General features: G+C 34.6%; 1 protein-coding gene across 2 annotated transcripts in view; it reads left to right on the forward strand.

Annotated features, from left to right (window-relative positions):
* Positions 1-17,849, forward strand: part of CNTLN (centlein) — a 310,623-nt gene that overhangs the window by 185,041 nt on the left and 107,733 nt on the right. For both annotated transcript variants that reach the window (XM_045470092.1, XM_045470093.1), the window contains exons 13-15: positions 653-753; positions 9,316-9,407; positions 14,242-14,777. In XM_045470092.1, the coding sequence (XP_045326048.1) occupies positions 653-753; positions 9,316-9,407; positions 14,242-14,777 (729 nt within the window). The remainder of the gene's footprint in view (positions 1-652; positions 754-9,315; positions 9,408-14,241; positions 14,778-17,849) is intronic.

A 17,849-nucleotide genomic window follows, 5' to 3' on the forward strand; every position in this document is an offset into this window, starting at 1 on the left:
CCCAGTTTTGTCTCTCAGCCATGAAGGACCTTGGGCATAAACTTCCATCCCCATTCAGGTCTGAAGGTCTGAGGTCTCCATGGGTGGTATTTGATCCAGTCTCTCACCATGGTAGCTCAATTCCATTTTACTAGTAAGAGTTCTTTGTCTTTTCTTGGCATCTAGAAATGTACTAACTTTGCTTTCAGTGTGTGTATTAATATTTGTATTATGATTTGCATAGTATATCTGTTTGTTAAAAAGTGTTTGGTACAAAGTGTATTACCTGGCTGGCTCACTAAGTAGAGCATGCACGTCTTGATCTTGGGGTTGTAAGTTTGAGCTCCACATTGGGTGTAGATATTACTTAAAAATAAAATCTTAGAAAAAAAATGATTGGGTAGCTCATTCTTTAAAAATACAGCCTATGTTTTTAAGTATTTAGCATGTTTATTTAGATAAATTTAAAAATCACTTACTTAAAACATTTTTTCCAGATTCTTATTAAAATTCAATTTTAATTGTTAGGGTTTATTAATAATGATATATTTTTCTTTTTTTACTATTGCCTAATTCATATTTTGTTAAATATCTTTACTACCTTTATCTGTTTGCTACACTATTCAGTAACTTACATGTTTCAAATAATCATTTATTTTGTTAATTTTCATAGGATGAATCTTCAAGAAGAATTGGATAAACTTAAAGTACGTATATCTATTGATAAGGCAACAATACGAGAATTGAACACATGTGTGGCAGAGAAAAGAGAAGGTACATTTTTTTGTAAGACTTAATATTTAATGCAGGCATTTTTAAATTATCCAGTACTTAATGTTTTATTTTCAATTTCTTGTAAGAATCTTATCCTTGTTCCCCCTCTTTCCACTTACTTTCTGATATGTCATTAACATTTTTACCTTTCACAAGAAAATCAAATAGAACACCTAAAAGTCAGCTTTATAATTCATTAAAAATTCTAAAGAGATATTTGATAAGGAGAAGAGATGTTCATTCTTTGGTTCGTCAGTAAAGTTTTACTATTTATGTTTGTTCAAAGTTTTATAGATTATATAGAGTTATTATCCTCAATAATTCATTTATATTTTTGTTTGACATTACATTTTTCTGGAACTCATTTAGTGCTCCTCTATTGTCCTGGAATCAAAATAATAGAGTTAAAAAGAAACTTGGAGGTCTGCAGATCTGCCACCTGATTGACCACTAGCCTAAAACTGTTTAGTAAGAGCAAATGTATCTGTTCCAGTTGAAGTATTGTTCCTTTGTTAAAATCAAGATAACTATATTTACTATATGACTTCAGTCCATACTGTGGTATCTCATTAAAAAAAAGTAAATAAGATTGATATGAAGGATTTCTCCTTGTTTAACTTAACTACAGCTTTGTTGTTACTGCTATACTTTTTAGGTGTTGACAATTTATAATTAACAATTAATTTAATAATTTATACTTAACAAGTTTTCATATACCACTCATCTTTCTATTGTCCCAATTACTATTGTTGTTCCAGTTGCTCTTAGGTCACTGGTGCCTTGTCAAAGACAGCATTTGAGATATCTGTTTTACACCACTGAAACACTGGTTTTCCTTTGTTTTACCTTCATACTGTGCTTGCCTGTATTTTCTTTGTTTCTTCCACTGGAATTTCCTTCCACTTATTCCTTACCTTTTGGGGTTCTCTAAGATTTTATCCTCAGTTTACTTTTTAAAAATAATTTTATTGGGTTGCCTGGGTGGCTCAGTTGGTTAAGCATCCAACTTCGGCTCAGGTCATGATCTCACAGTTTGTGAATTCAAGCCCCTCATCAGGCTCTCTGCTGTCAACATGGAGCCTGCTTTGGATTCTCTGTCCCCCTCTCTCTGCCGTTCCCCTGTTCGTTCTCTCTCTCTCTCTCTCTCTCTCTCTCTCTCTCTCCTTCTGTCTCAAAATAAGTAAATAAAATTTTAAAAGGTAATAACTTTATTGTTTCTGGGAAAAGTATGCATACTTTTTTATCAAGCAATAAGAAAGAATAAAAGAAGACAAAACATCTTAATTCCATCACTTAAAAATAAAAATTTCAATCTTAAATAATTATCAAATCAAATATCTCTTAATACTTATATATAAAGAAGACTAGTTAGATAAATTGTGCAAACAGGAAAACATAATATATGCTATTTTTTAAAAAGATAATTACATAGGGGCATCTGGGTGGCTCAATTGGCTGAGTGTCTGACTTTAGCTCAGGTCGTGATCTCACTGTTTGTGGGTTCAAGCCCTACATCAGGCTCTGTGCTGACAGCTAGGAGCCTGGAGCCTGCTTCAGATTTTGTGTCTCCTTCTCTCTCTCTGCTCCTTCCCTGCTTATGTTCTGTCTCTCTTTCTCAAAGATAAATAATAAACATTTTTTTTAAAAAAAGATAATTACATATTACTTTATTTGGAACAATCCAAATAAAAAGAAACAGATATAATCATAAAAGAACTGTTGAACTTTAGGTAAATGTTTCATTACGTCAATAGATGTTAATTTCTAAAACTTCCCTCTAAGATTAAAAAGAAAGATCCTAAAAATATTGAAGATGAATTACTTTGTATTTTTTAAAGTATGTATTTCAATTTCAGGGCATATTAAAAATTAATATCTTGTCATGCAAAATGAAAACAAGTTATTTTTAAAATGCATTTTATTTTTCTCATGGTTCATGAGTTCGAGCCCCACATCAGGCTCTGCCCTGTTGGTGCTTGGATCCTATGTCCTCCTGTCTGTCTGCCCTTTGCCTACTCAATGCTTCTTCTCTCTCTCTCAAAAATAAACATTTTAAAAAATGGAAATAAAAACAAAAAATTTTATTTTATTTCCCCCACAGCTTGAGTCTTGTTCATTAAATAAACTTTTAATTTTATCAAAGTCTATAATTTAACATATTGCAACAATAATTTCCCCAGGTTTAAAGTCTTATTTTTATATGCGATGTGCTCAGTACTCATCACAGTTTTAAAACCATCGTGTTTCTATTCACGAATTCTTTATTATGATTTATTTTTTTGGTTTGCCAGATATAACTGAAACTTCAGGAAGGGATCAAAGTAGCTATATTTGTAAGAGCTTAGATGTTTGAAAATATGTTTCAACAGTTTTTACAGTCAATGGATAAATTGGCTGGGTATAATTGTATCATGTCACACTTTTTTCCCCTCAGAACTTTCTAGATATTATTCATTTTTAGAATGAAAGCTTGTTGTGCAGATATATTATGGAGAGGTGTCAGGTTTGCCCTTCCTCCAGTTCCTCACTCCTTTCTTTGGATATGACTTCCTTTTGCTTTGTGAATGCCTGAATTTTTACTTTTTTCAACCTGATGTTCCAAAACTTAAATAGAAGATGTCTTGATATACTTTGTTCTAAATCATATTTTTGGATTATCCATGTAATTTATTATTGTCAATTAAGATCTTCCTGCATTACAAGGAAATGTGTTTTTGCATATTGCATTTTTAATACTGCAGTTCAAGGATGTCAGTAATCTTTGTATTTGCTAACTTTTTCTCTTACTTTTCCTCTCCCTCTCCCCATATATATGGAGAGAGAGAGAGTTTATATATTATATTTATATTCTTTCCTTTGTTCTTTCTAGTATTTATATTAAATCTACAACTCTTCAAATTCCCACTAATTTTGGATGTCTTATTATTTCTTTTCTGAGCTCGTATTTTATTAAATTCAGGTTTTTGACAAGTTCTTTTCTTTCTTTAATTGTGTTTTTTTCCAGACTGGATCTTAAATCTGTATTTTGTTAAATGTCCATTTCACTCCACCTGCTGGAGAGTGTTTCCTGTCCTGCAAGGGGTGATCTCAGAGATTTTAAATATCTGGCTTTAGCTGTCACCAGTCTGGTGGTTCTTATCTTTACTAAGAACTATTTCTGCTGCTCTTCATTCCCTTCCTGAGAATCCTGTAGATCCAGACTTTCAGTTGATATTATTTTCTGTTTTCCTAAAGGACTCCCTTTAATATTTATTATAGTGCACATCTGCTGGTGATGACTTCTTTCAGCTTTTTTATACCTGAAAAAGCAACCTTTATTTTGTCTTTATTTTTGAAAGATCTTTTCACTAAGTATAGAATTCTGCATTGGCAGGGCTTTTTTTTTTCTTTTGATACTAAAAAACAAATTTACTCTATTATCTTCTGGCTTAAAGTGTTTTCAGTGAGAATTCACCTGTCATTCTTATCTTTTTTAAAACAATACATAACATGTCTTTTTTTTTTTTTTTTTTTTTTTCTACTCTCTCCTATTGGGAGAATGAACTATTCTTGGGCCTGTGTGACTTTTGGAGATTATTTCCTTTAATCCTTTTAGGTGGTTCTTTCTTTGGGCTGTTTACACACACGCCTGTGCTGATCTGTACTTAGCTGAAGACTTGAGGGGGACCCCCTGTAGACCTTCGGAGCTCTCCCTGTGTCCGAGCAGATTTCTGTTCCTTGGCACTGTATCCTGCAAAGTCCAGCTTCCTTGGTCTGCCTGGACTCTGGGATCTGTCACTTCAATTTAGGAAGAATACCACACCCATTTAGTGCCCCATTTATTTCTGTGCTGTAGCCTGGAAGTGCTCTAGGCAATAAGTGGGAAAAAGGATTGGATTCACTTCATTTGTTTGCCCTTAGGGCTGACTACTTTGCAGTGTCTTAGACACCCAATGTCTGAGAACCATTTTTTTCATCTCTTATTCTCTAGTTTTAGTTGTTCCACATGGACAGGTAAATCTAGTGTCTCTGGTACTTACTTTTATTGTCATTGAACACGTTTCCCTGGATTAAAATCTCAAATCTATAGGGACAGTAACCTTTCTCCGTGTACCAGGTGTATTTTCTTATTTCCTGCTACCTGTTTTCCCCTGCCTATTTTTATAAAGATTTCAGAAGTTTTGCATGTTTTTTTTTAAATACTCATTACCTTTCCTCTCAAATCAGTTCTGTCTCCTCTAACTTCCCGCACGAGCACCTTAAGCCCCTATCACACTAAATTTCTCTTTACTGAAAATTACAATTCATAGTGTAATGAATCTGCTACAATCCCACAATATCTCTGTTAGAAGCTGGAGAGATCTGAGCTGCCAGGTGTCTATGTAGCTGATTTAAGATAATAAGCCAAATGAAAGTAACAGTCAAGCCTTTAATCACTTACTATATAAGCAAGAGGCTAAAGTGGAGAAAGCATCAACTCTCTCTGTTCCATCTTCCCCCTGGAACTGCCTGCTAGTTGAGGATCAGATGGATCAGCACAGACAGAGGGGTTGTCTTACAGCCAAAGGAGCTCTGAGCAAAAGTCTCCTGCATTTTTATTGACCTGAGTCTTGGGGGAGAAAGGAAGGGAGGGCTGGGAGAAGAAAAGTATTGGGTATTGAGTCAGATGCAAGCAAAATGTCTTTAAGGTTACCCCCCACCCCACCAACCAAATAAGGACATCTCAGCAGAGGCACTTGAGGAAGGCCTCAGCCAAAGGGCTGCCAGTCAGGAGGTGTTCACCTGGAGGCCTAGTGGAGGTACGCAAGGCAGGAACAGAGACATGCATAAGAATGTGGTTGGCAGGGGGAACCTGAGCCCTTGACTATAAACTCCCTTCAGGGACCACAGTCTATTGGCTGTGTGCCAGGTCTGGTTGGGGGGGGGCAGCTTTCCCTCATAGGGCCTGCCAGGTAAAGCATATAATACCTATGTTCAGGCCTGAGAAATCGCCTATAGGATTAGGCTTGGAGCAGGAATCCTCAATCTTTACAAATACAAGAGTATGTTCATAAAACCACTGTTTATGGTATTTTTCATTGAAAGCTGAAGAGCTGTTTATTAATAAAAGGATGAAACAAACAAATGTGAAAGCTCAGAAACTATAGCAAGTCCGCGTACACACACACACACACACACACACACACACACACACACATAATTTTTTGTTGTTGTTGTTATGTGGGTCTGTGGATTGGCTGAAACAATCTGGTCCAGCTCTTTTTTAGGCTACAAGTGGAGTTTATTTCTGCTTCACGTGTCTGTTTCTTGGCCACAAAAGGACAAGTATAAACATGCAGAGCCTTTTAAGCCTTGATTTAGAACTGGCACGTTGTGACTTTTATCCACATTCTTTGGCTAAAATAAGTCATTTTATTAAATACAGCTACCAACAATTCATATGTCTTCTCTATATGAGTTTCTGTGGAGGATTGGGGAGCACTTTTTGACTTTTTAGGCCCTTACCCATAAACTTCCTAGAAGTCCTTTGTCCAGCTGAAAGGATCTACTAAGCATCCCATTATTACTTTCAGAGATTGTCAGTAACAGGCATGACAGTCAAACCCAGAGGCCATGTCTCAATATCAACATCTTAGATTTGGCCTTTATCCTGCCAATGTGTCAGTGGCTGCTCCTTTGATATGGTGAGAAACACCTTCATTTCCAATCCTGAAAGTAATGGAAGGTATGCACTTCTATATGCCTGTGGCTGCTTCCTTTCTGAACTCAGTTCTTTTCTTAAAACCTAGTCAAGTGCAGCCAGTAACAACCAACTCATGCTGTCAGCATTCTACCCTGGATATTCCTCACTTACTGTTACAAATTTATTAGCTACATTTTTTGTCTTCTGTGTTTTGTCAAATGGCATTTTGCCAAATGTTGGCCACTGCATAACACGAGCACCATTTTCTCAGCCTTCTGAAACATATTCTTTGGCACCCATTACCCATCCCCAAATCAATGCCACATAATTTAGATTTTTATTATAGCAGCATTCACTTACAGTTTTCAATTTCTGTACCTGACAGCTTTTGCTACGGCATAAATGACCACAAAATTTCAATGACTTGCAACAATACACAGGATTTTCTTGTTTATGGTTTCTGCAGATCAGCTGGGCAGATGTGCTTCAGGCTGCAGTTCTGTTGTTTGTCTGAAGCATACTGAGTTCACGTGATTCCACATGTCTCAGTCTTGGGCCAAGGCTGAGCAGGGCAGGGACTCTCTGGTATGTTCTTTTCAAAGCAGATACTGGAAGCTTCCAAGGGGAGAGGAGAAATACCTAAGTTCTAGGCTTATAACAGGCACATTCTTATTTATTCCCGCATTCCTTTAGGCAAAGTAATTCATATGGCCAACCTCAACATCAGTGGAGTAGAGATCTGTACTCCACCCATGAAGGTAGAGGATGATGGAGTAAGCATTTGCTGACTAATAATCTACTATAGTGTGATATGAAAGTATTAACCAAAAGCATTTGCTGTTTTTCAAGTACCTACTGCTCAAAAGAATCACTATACTGAAGTGGCATATTTTAAGTCATATTCTGCAATCCTTCATAATGATAATAAGTTTTAAAAATAATTTGATAAAATAGCTAAAAGAATCTACAAAGAGAAAACATTGCAGAAGAATTTAATTTGTTAATGTAATCTAAGAGAATTAAGAGAAGAGAAAAACATGGAAGATAGGATAAGTTTAAACAATTATGAATAAACAGTATTAAACGTTAAAAAGTGGAGAGGGAAGAAACTCCTGGGAAAGAATATAAATCAGAATGAATTTTATAAACTAAAACATTAAAGATAAATCTCCAGCAAGGTGAAACATGCTCATACATCTACCATAGGACAAAAATAGAAGTGCATATTTCTAACTAGGTCCTCTTGGTTCATTTCTCAAATCCTGAGGTCCTCGAAGGGGAGGAGAATCAAGGGGCAAAGGGGGCTCCTTGTTCTTCCCCATCACCTGGGCCTAGCTATTTGAATACTCTTTATAAATCCTGTGAAGGTGAGAAACTAAAGTTTTTGACAGAAAACCACATGTGAGCATGGTCAACCAGTCCACCAGTGGACTTTGCGCACACACGGGAGCACAAAGCAGCAATCCAATTCATTTTTAAATCAGTCTTCAGCATTTATTTTATTGGAATTATTTAGCTATTTTTAGCATTCTATGCTCTTTGAGCATAGAACCATTTTCTTCTTATTTTTAAGAGTAAATATTTCACTTAGAACTATAGCAGATATTTAAATGACTTGAACAGCTGAATTGTATTTGCATATTATTTCTATATTGCTGAAAGAGTGTTGTAAATGAATTCAGCACCATGGTGTTAGGGGACTAGAAAGAGAAACTTGGGAACCAACAGATTATTATCAAGGTAAAGGTACATATTCCCCAGGTGGCAAATTCTACCTGTTCTAGCTTTTATTATCCTTAGGATAGTGTTCTATTTATTTCATGAGTACAGAAGTTTTAATTGGATATGTCATGTTTCAAAGACAAAAGAAATGCCTAATTCACTCTAACAAACTTGTTAGTCACTGTTTATACCAAGAGGATTTCTACTCTACGGAGAATAATATTGTTATCTTTTTCCTTTGTTGATAAATCAAAGTTTTACACTGACCTACAGCAGCCAAGCATACTTTAAAGCAAAATCACCTCAGTCTAACACAGATATGCATCCTTTTAGCTTTGTGTATTCTTTTTGCCCTTCTATTAATTCTTTAAGAAATGTTGTATCCTAAAAATAATTCAATAATAAAATATTAAATTTGTCACAATAATTTATCTGATTAGAAAACATTTGTTATAAGTTTTAGTGTATTTAAATTTTAATAGTGTTAACTGAAATTTTGTGATTATTTTTTTCCTTTAATTTTGATACCTTGCTTGTACATTTTTGCTTGGTTGAAAGGTTGTGGTAGTCAAATGCATCGTCAGTATATAGGAATCATTTATAGAAACAACTTCACCTGTTATCTGGGTTTCTGTGTGTTATACAGTGACAGTTTTCCTGGAAATGAGATTTTTATGGTTTAGTCTGCCTACTGTGTGATCTTTTACCTGAAGAAAAGGGGGTGGTAGGGGCTGTTACAGTTTCAGTCCACCCTAATTCAGGTACTGTTTGCTTTGTTCAGCAATCACTCTGATCCTCCTGGCAGGGAACAAGATCCAGAGAACAAAACTAGTAGTGACTGTGTAGATAAGAAGGCAGTGAATTCTGCTTTTAAGGCAAAGGGGGAATAGTCTACAAAAGAATGAAAATAGGAATAAAAGTATAGCATTGTTAACCTGAAGATCTGTTGTACCTTTGAAAAATCTTACACTGGGGGAAAAAAAAGACGCTACAAAGATACGTAATTATGTGACTGAAAATCTTGGAAAAGGTCACCATTTAGTTTCTAGCCAAATACTTGACAATAAAATAGGCTAGAGTATTCATAATTGAGAAAGCAGAACCTTTTTCCTTAAAATGACAGGACAGTGTTTCAGCATTATATGAGTTACCATAATATATTATTTATTCTCCACCAGAACAACTCTGTGGATATGGTGAAGATGATGGGGTCAAGAAGAGTACTCCAGAGAAGAATGGGAAAGAAATGTCGGAGCAGACATGGCAGAAGGTAGTGCAATCTTTAAGATATTGAGCTGAGGAAGTTAAATCTGAATTTTAACATAAAGGATTATAGTTTAAAACGAGGGCTCATGAACTTAAACCTTGTGTGCATCCTTAATTTAAATTCATAATTCAAAATCATTGGCTTGCCAAAATGGGTTAAAAAAATCAATGTTAGTGAAATAAATGTGCAAACACTTGTGCTTCTGTTGACATAGATTAAAAATATCTCAAAGATGAAATGAAGAGAATGACAATGGAAATTAAAAAAATGTATACTATATGTGCTTATTAATTATAATTTAGCAATTTAACTTTAAAATGGAACATGATGAGACTCTGTTATACTTCAAAAGGCATACAGGTTTAAAATATTTAAATGATTAAAACTGAGCATAGTTTTAACTTCGGTAAAGTAAAATGGTAACATGTTTACCATTTAATTTTAAACTTAAAAATATACATGACCCATCTCATTTTAGATAGAAATTTATGACCATATAATTTTGGATAGCACTCCCTGCTTTAATAGACCCACTTGTATAAACCCTGTAGTCACTTTACATCATGTCTGTAATTAATAATAAAATGTTCTTTAAAAATCTTAACATTGATCTTTACAATTTTATACTTAATTCATATTTTTGTATATAAACACATTATTATCAAGATCCATTAAGTTGGCTTGGTTGCATTTTAGCCTCTTTGTTATTGTTATAAAGGAAAATATTCTTTAAAAAATTTGTTTTAGTGTTTATTTAGTTTTGAGAGAGAGAGAGACAGACAGACAGATAGAATGTGAGTGGGGGAGGGGCAGAGAGAGAAGGAGACACAGAATCTGAAGCAGGCTTCAAGCTCTGAGCTGTCAGCACAGAACCCGATGTGGGGCTCGAACTCATGAATGGTGAGATCGTGACCTGAGCCAAAGTTGGACGCTTAATCAACTGAGCCACTCAGGAACCCCCAAAATTTTCTTTAAATGTTTTCATCCTGTAACTGGTTGTCATTTGCTACACTAGATACTTAGATAAAGCTGGAAATACACAAATATATAAACAGAAATATTAATGCTGCTACTTATATTTGTTTCATCTGTGACTTGACTCATAGGAAATCTAGGAATTTACAACAGATGATGTGATCCCTTATACTTCTAACACTTGCCATATGTCAGGTAACAAAGGTTGTCATCTCATTAATACTGAGTAACACATATCAGGTTACCACAATAACATACAGAACAAGGAATGCTCACATTCATTTATCTTAAGGTAAATATATAATTGAAATTACACATTATCAACTGGAATGTCATACAGTTTGAATAGCTTCTTTGTTTCAGAACAATATTTTTGTTTGCTGGGGTTTGTATAATTTATCTCTGGCTATATAATACTATACTACTATCTACCACTATCTTAGGGTAGGAACCCTGAGGAAATCTGTTATTTCTTTCCACCTATGGCTACTACCATAGTGGATCCAGAAATCCATTTTAAGTCTTTAAAACCCAACAGGAATTATTTGCATTGGATCATACTAATTTGCCGCTTTTTTTTTTTTTTTATATTAGCCTAATGTAATTGTATGAGTCATGATTTAACCATTTTTAGTTGGGTTTCCTTATTTTAAAAGGATGTATTGTAAACTCATTCAAAATAGGATTAAAAGATAGTAACAACTTGAAAACGGTATTTACTTACATAGTAGAAATGAAACATATAAGATTATTTTTAATAATATATTAACATTTCACACTATTATGGTATGAGTTGAGTCCCCCGACCAATGTTATCCTGTCAAAGTCCTAATCACCAGCATCTAAGCATGTGACTATATTTGGAAATGAGGTCTTCAAAGAGTCAGTTAAGTTAAAATGATTATTAGGGTTTAAACTACCCAGTATGGTATTTTTTTATGGCAGCCCTAGCAAAGTATTATAGACACTTTACAAAGTCAAGTGTTTTATTTCAGTTTTGAAAGGAACCACCTTTCTGGTAAATTATTTAAACGATCAGTACTGGAGGAAAAGTATGCACTTGAGCTGATTTACAGAAAAATCAAATACCTTTAACAAATCCCTAGGCTTTCATTTTCAAATATATATTGAAATTTTCTTTTCTATTTTTGGAGGCTTAACATCAAGTTAACAACAATTTTAAGAGTGTACTTTGAACAACACTTTAATTTGTGCTATGGACTATGGGAAGTAGTGTCTCTGTTTTGTTATTTGTCCTCCATTTTAAACTTTAAATGCGATTAATTCTGACCAGTTCTTATGAGTAAACATAGATTCACTTTAGGCAGTTAACATACTTAAACATTTTAAATGTAACATACTTTAAACAGACATTTTTCCAGTGTTATATAAAATTTTCATGAGTTGTACCTAACATAAATGGATTTTAGTCAAAAGAAAAAGATAATGCTAATTTCCAGAATTGAAATCTCATACTTAAGGTGTTTGTTACATTTGTTCATAACATATTTTAATCAAAAGTACAAAGTTGATTTAATTTGATCTAATTCAGCAATATTTAATGCAAGTAATTATATTTCAGCTCAAGTAATTTTATTAAGTAGCTGTTATGATTAATAATAATAATAGAGACAATAATGAGGTGGTAATGGTGATGATAAACTGTTTAGAACTCACTGTCTATGAGGAATTGTGGTGTATGATCATGTTCAATACTTATAATCTACAAGACAGATGTTACTAATCCCATTTCACAGATAAGGAAACTTTAAAATAGGTTAAATATTTTACCAGGTTAAAGTAACCTGAGCTGGAAGTAAGATATAGCACAGAAAATATTCAATATCCCCAAGACCATACTGTTTCTTAATATTTTTGTATCACTACTGTCAAAATCAGTTTTTTTAAAAACAGTATAATTGCTTATTTCCACAAAATAGATTTTAAAAAATACAGTTTATTCTACTTACTCCACCATGGAATTAACCTGTTAAAATATTTTAAAATATATATATGAAAAGTATACTATTGCTTGCAGTGATTAAAACCACTAAGAAACTGAAGAGGTTGTAAAAAGGTGATATTCCCTACCTGGTAGTAGTGTTTACTAAATGAAGAATAAAATTTGGCATACAGTGATTTTGAAAAAGTAAATGATTTTTAACCAGAGTTCATGTGTTCTTGAACACTGTATTTTTTGTCACTTTATTCAGCTCTTCAGTGAAGTATTTGCATTGAAAAGGAACAATAGAATTTCTCTTGCATATATGCACAGAGGTCTGCAATAGTCTGATACAAGCTCTTTCATATACCTCTACTCCAGGTCAAGAGTAAGCCCTATAAAGACATAGATGTAACAGTAAGGGAATGTATCATATTACAGAAAAGCAAATTTAAATTAGATGAGATTCTTAATATTGTGTTGGGAAATATCCATGTCCTGGGACAGGATAACTAATCAGTAAAATCTGTTGAATTAAATGAAGAAGGTCGACCTCACAAGAAAAGTAGGGGGTGTAGAAGTACAGGTAAATCAGAAATGACTGAAAGTAATGTTTAGGAAACAGCTTACATCTTCACCACCTTAACTAAATCCAGTAAACTGGAAAGTGGTAAATATGTGCATATTTTCATCTTGCAGATTTCTGGAATATTTTATATCCTTGGTTTTCAATACATCAAATATGTTTTCACCTTTGACGAATTGTTTTAAAAGTAAAAATGAGTCTATATAGTTTCTCAATCATTTAGATTTCTTGCTTGACTCCAGTCCTTTGTTCATTTCCCATGTGTGTCTGGGCGACTCTTCTTCCCCACATAGCTTGTAGAATACTGTGAGGGGCACAAAATCTTGAATTTGAATCCCAGTTCAAAGAATGTTTACCTCTCTGCATTATTTAAGTTTTCAGAGCCTCTGTATCCTCTCCTGGGAAGATAATTGTTGGCTCTACTTACCTCACATGGTTTTGGGATGATCTAGAGAGATCATGTTTATGAAGCCATCCCGTAAACTGTACTTTACAAACAATAGTGATTATTTGTTTTTCAAGATTTAAGCTGAAATCAACTCCTTGAAAGTTTCATATTCATGGCTTAGAATTAATTGCTTTGTCCTTTTTGCCCAGACTTACTGCACTTAGATCCTGTCCTTAATCAGTTTTATTTACGCATGTGCCTTTCTTTCCAAATAATTTTTGAAATTTCTTAAGGTCAGAAATTGTATGTTTTCATTTCTTTGTCCTACAACATGAACATTGTTTATTGAAATAAATTAATGCAATATTGGAATAATTGTAATTTTAAGTTGTTAGACTTTTTTTGGTAAATGTTTCCTTATTGTATAAACTAAGGACCTCATGACTGCTAAAATTACATTTTTCTCACTTAGAATAAAGTAGACTTGGTAGATTATTTTTTTAACTAGGTAATCATTTTTCATATGATTGTTAGATATTGAAGAAAATTGTTATTTTATTAATAAGGTTTCTCTATGTATCTATTTTTAGATTTTGTATAAATTGTTTTTTTCTCTGAAAATATTTTTTCACAATAATTAGACTACATAGCTAAAGTGCTTATCTCAGAAAACTGCAAAGTTTATTAGCATACTTAGTTCTGTGTCACTTTGTGTAGAATTTTAACTTCTTTTACCATCTGTCCTTTATTTAACAGATGTATTATTGCATTTTATAATGTATTTATCTACACCACCTTAGAATTATTTAGAAATTAAATACTTTAGATTTATTTTGTCCTTGTGCTAAGTGTAATTTTATTTTCATAAATTAGAAATGATAAAAAAATATACAGCAGATTATGGTTTTTGGACTTTTAAAAGAATAAATTAAACTCTAATGTTTAGGTCATTGAATTGGAAAGTCGGCTAAAATCTTTTGAGAAAAGGTCAAGAAAATTAAAAGAAGGGAATAAAAAATTAATGAAAGAAAATGACTTCCTGCAATCACTCTTAAAGCAGCAACAGGAAGATGCAGAGGACAGGGAAAAAGAGCTAGAACAGCTACAAAGGGGGAGTAAAGAAGTAGAAAAAGATAAAGCTGGACTTCAAGTAAAAATCAGTGAGCTGGAGAGAGAAGTCACTTCCCTAAGGAGACAAGTGGCAGAAGCTAATGGTTTGAGAAATGAAAATGAAGAGCTGAAGAATTCAATGGAGAAACTGCAGCAATTAGCAGACAAAGCTAAATCTGAGACGGCCACCACGGAAGTGAGATCTGGACAATATGATTGTAAGACAACCACTACCAAGGTTAAATTTAAAGCCGCCAAGAAAAAGTGCCCTGTGGGCCGTTACCACACTGTTCTCAATCACTCCATCAAGGTTATGAGCAATGTGTTTGAGAACCTCAGCAAGGACGGCTGGGAGGATGTGAGTGAAAGCAGGTAAGGCTCTCATTAACTTAGCTCTGTGGTGGGGACACTGTGCATATGTAAAGCACCAGCAAATGGAGATTGAATTTCAACTACTGTCGATTTGGTATTCAGAAAAAATACTGTCAGATCCTTTGAAATATCTTGGGAGGTCTTGTTCTGAGCTTATTGACTGAAATTTGCATGCAAAATTAGCCACAACTGCATGAGTATTTGAATAGGTGCCAGGAAACCCAAAAGAAGGCAATGCTTGATTTCTTCCAGTGATGCTATTTTCATGCAGTCATGAGGCTTGAAATTGACAGTTTGGCAGGTTGATTTAATTTGCTGGCCCTTTGCATATTCACCACTGACAGCTAAGGATTCCCAGGCAAGCCTACTAAGTCGGTTTAGTTATCTTGTGACATGCCAACCTGGGAGGAGAAACATTTTTCCCCCTTAATTTAGTTAGATAAATTTTGAATGACCCATTTCAGCTTGTTACCAGATGTCTACAAGCTGTTTAACATCCTTTAAATTAAGAACCATCTTCACTAATTATTTCATGTATGTATTATGCAAAGTCATTGTACTAACTTTAATTGAATGGTGGTTAAAAATCAGTTCTTTAAAGTTAAAGCTCTATAAATTCCTGGTCCTAAGTTATATAACACCTAGTGAATAGCAACAGGAGAATACTAAAAATCTATAATATTTCTTTTCCTTACCCCTGGCTATACATTCGTATATGTACTTGAAGCACATCAGTAAAACCACAAAGGCAGGTGGATAGTAGAACACCTCTTTTTATATCTATGTAATAGGGAAGTTCAGTGTTGCCAGAGTTGCCAACAGACAAATAGAACTATTTTCATAATTCTGTCTTGTTTTATAGTGGCATGTATTTCCTTTTATTTGTCTAAGTTTGTTTTTTTTTTAATCCCCAAAAGACATGTGTTTCAGATTTGGGATGTCCCTGGATGGTGTAGGGGTGGAAGAGTTTTCCCTTCTTCCCTTCTAGGTTCTTTGGCTGGTCTCATAATGAAATTGATTTAAGAAAGATTAACAAGAGAAAAAGTATCAGAAGTTTAATAATATGCATACCTCCTGTATACATGGTAGAGGCCCAAGAAAACTGAGTAACTCCCCCCAAAACAGCCAAAACCATCACCTTCAATACCACCTTCAGCTAAAGACAAAAGAAGATGAGGTCAGAGTGTCAGTTATGGGAGGTTATCAGGAAAAGCATAATAAACAAGGGTAAGGTTCTTATGCAGAGTTAAGCCCTTGTCTTCTTCATTGGCAAGAATTTTTACAGATTTAGACTCATCCATCGCTTCCTGGTATAAGGAAGCCTACACCCTTACAAATGGAGATTTTCCTTATGCATGCCAGTGTCTCTTAAAAAAGGGTAACTTCTACTTGATTCTCAGAACTTGTCCTATATCTGTTGTTTCCTAAAAGTAATTTGTATGCCAAAGAGACATATTTGCGGGTGGCAAATTCTGTTCCCCTACTATCACACCTTTGAAAATTCCCCGAGAAGTTTCACAGTCCAGAAGCTAAGCTGACAGATTGATTGCTTCATATCTCACAGAACCAGTGTCACAGTCCTGAGAATAGGTCAGTTTAGTTAAACAGTTGTGTCTTATTTCAGCAGGTGGGTCTTGCAGGTGGGCTCCCAAAGTTAGGCCTATTTTGTGAGAGAAATGAGGCATTTAAAAAGGCATTTCTGTGGAAGTGAAATAAAAACAGAGGTTAATGATTGGAGCAGACTATAAAATCAATCTTGAATCCTGAAGGCAGCCAGTGGAGAGAAGACATTTCTAGAGGTAGACATTTCTTTGCAGTTTGAATATCTCCAGTGATGTCATTGGTTGTTTAGGTAAACTTTCTGAGTGGCCCACACAGCAATAGGCATGAAGATTATCTAAACATGAGCTATTGTGGTGGTTTCTCTGAAGTGTATATGAAGTGATCTAGCTTCATTTTGCAGAGCTTTGGGGGGGGGGGGGAAGGCAGTTTTAGTTCTCAGTGATTAGTTTGATTCCAAGTGGAAACGTTAGTTTGGAGAGTCACAGCCAGATATTTGAGGAAACCAGAAGAATTCAGGATTCCATCTAGTTTATAGGTAAACAACAAACCCTCAAGGTAATTAATCAGAACTAGAATCTAATATTCACAAAGGTGTGTTATTGAAACATAATTAGGGGCGCCTGGGTGGCTCAGTCGGTTAAGTGTCCGACCGGCTCAGGTCACTATCTCGCGGTCCGTGAGTTCGAGCCCCACGTCGGGCTCTGGGCTGATGGCTCAGAGCCTGGAGCCTGTTTCCGATTCTGTGTCTCCCTCTCTCTCTGCCCCTCCCCCGTTCATGCTGTGTCTCTGTCTCAAAAATAAACGTTAAAAAAAAAAAAATTAAAAAAAAAAAACATAATTATTCTCTTTTAAATCACCTTAATTTCTACTAAAGACAGCCAAATTAAGATTAATTTGTTTGCAAAACAAACCTAGTTTCAATAAACTTGGCCTGATTATTTACATAAGTCCAACAAAGAATAGTGGTTGACTGTATAGACTCTTCTTAAATCGGTTTTGCTGAAACTTTTCATAAGGATTTTCAGACTGAACTTTTCAAAGCTTCTCAAGGCCAAGATGCCAATCCAAGGATTTGCCACTGGAATTGCTTGCAATAGCAATAGATTGGGGTAAATTTCTCTCTTCTTGAAGTCCTTCAAATATCCTGAGGTTTCTTCACCTGCTGGGAAGTAACCATCCTTGCTTACCTGGTATGGCTGCCGGGAACCCTGTAAACAAGCTACCAGGATGTTTTTTCAAGAAGTTTTATTGACTCCATAAAGTCACCTTTCTTCCTTAAAGCTGTCTGGTCATAATTTGAGTCTATGCATACCTCTCTAAAATATGACATTCCAGTCACAACTTTGGTAATATACTCATTGTTTCCAATTATGTCATGTTACCAAGAGAACAGATTCTTATTGAATTTATGCCAAAAAAAAAAAAAAATAGATTGCCATGAAAATATAAGAATGTTCACTAAGAGTTTCCAAATTCTGGAAGGATCATTTAAGGAGAAAAAGATGTTTC

The sequence above is a fragment of the Leopardus geoffroyi genome, chromosome D4, assembly GCF_018350155.1.
Source record: "Leopardus geoffroyi isolate Oge1 chromosome D4, O.geoffroyi_Oge1_pat1.0, whole genome shotgun sequence".
Taxonomy (NCBI): domain Eukaryota; kingdom Metazoa; phylum Chordata; class Mammalia; order Carnivora; family Felidae; genus Leopardus; species Leopardus geoffroyi.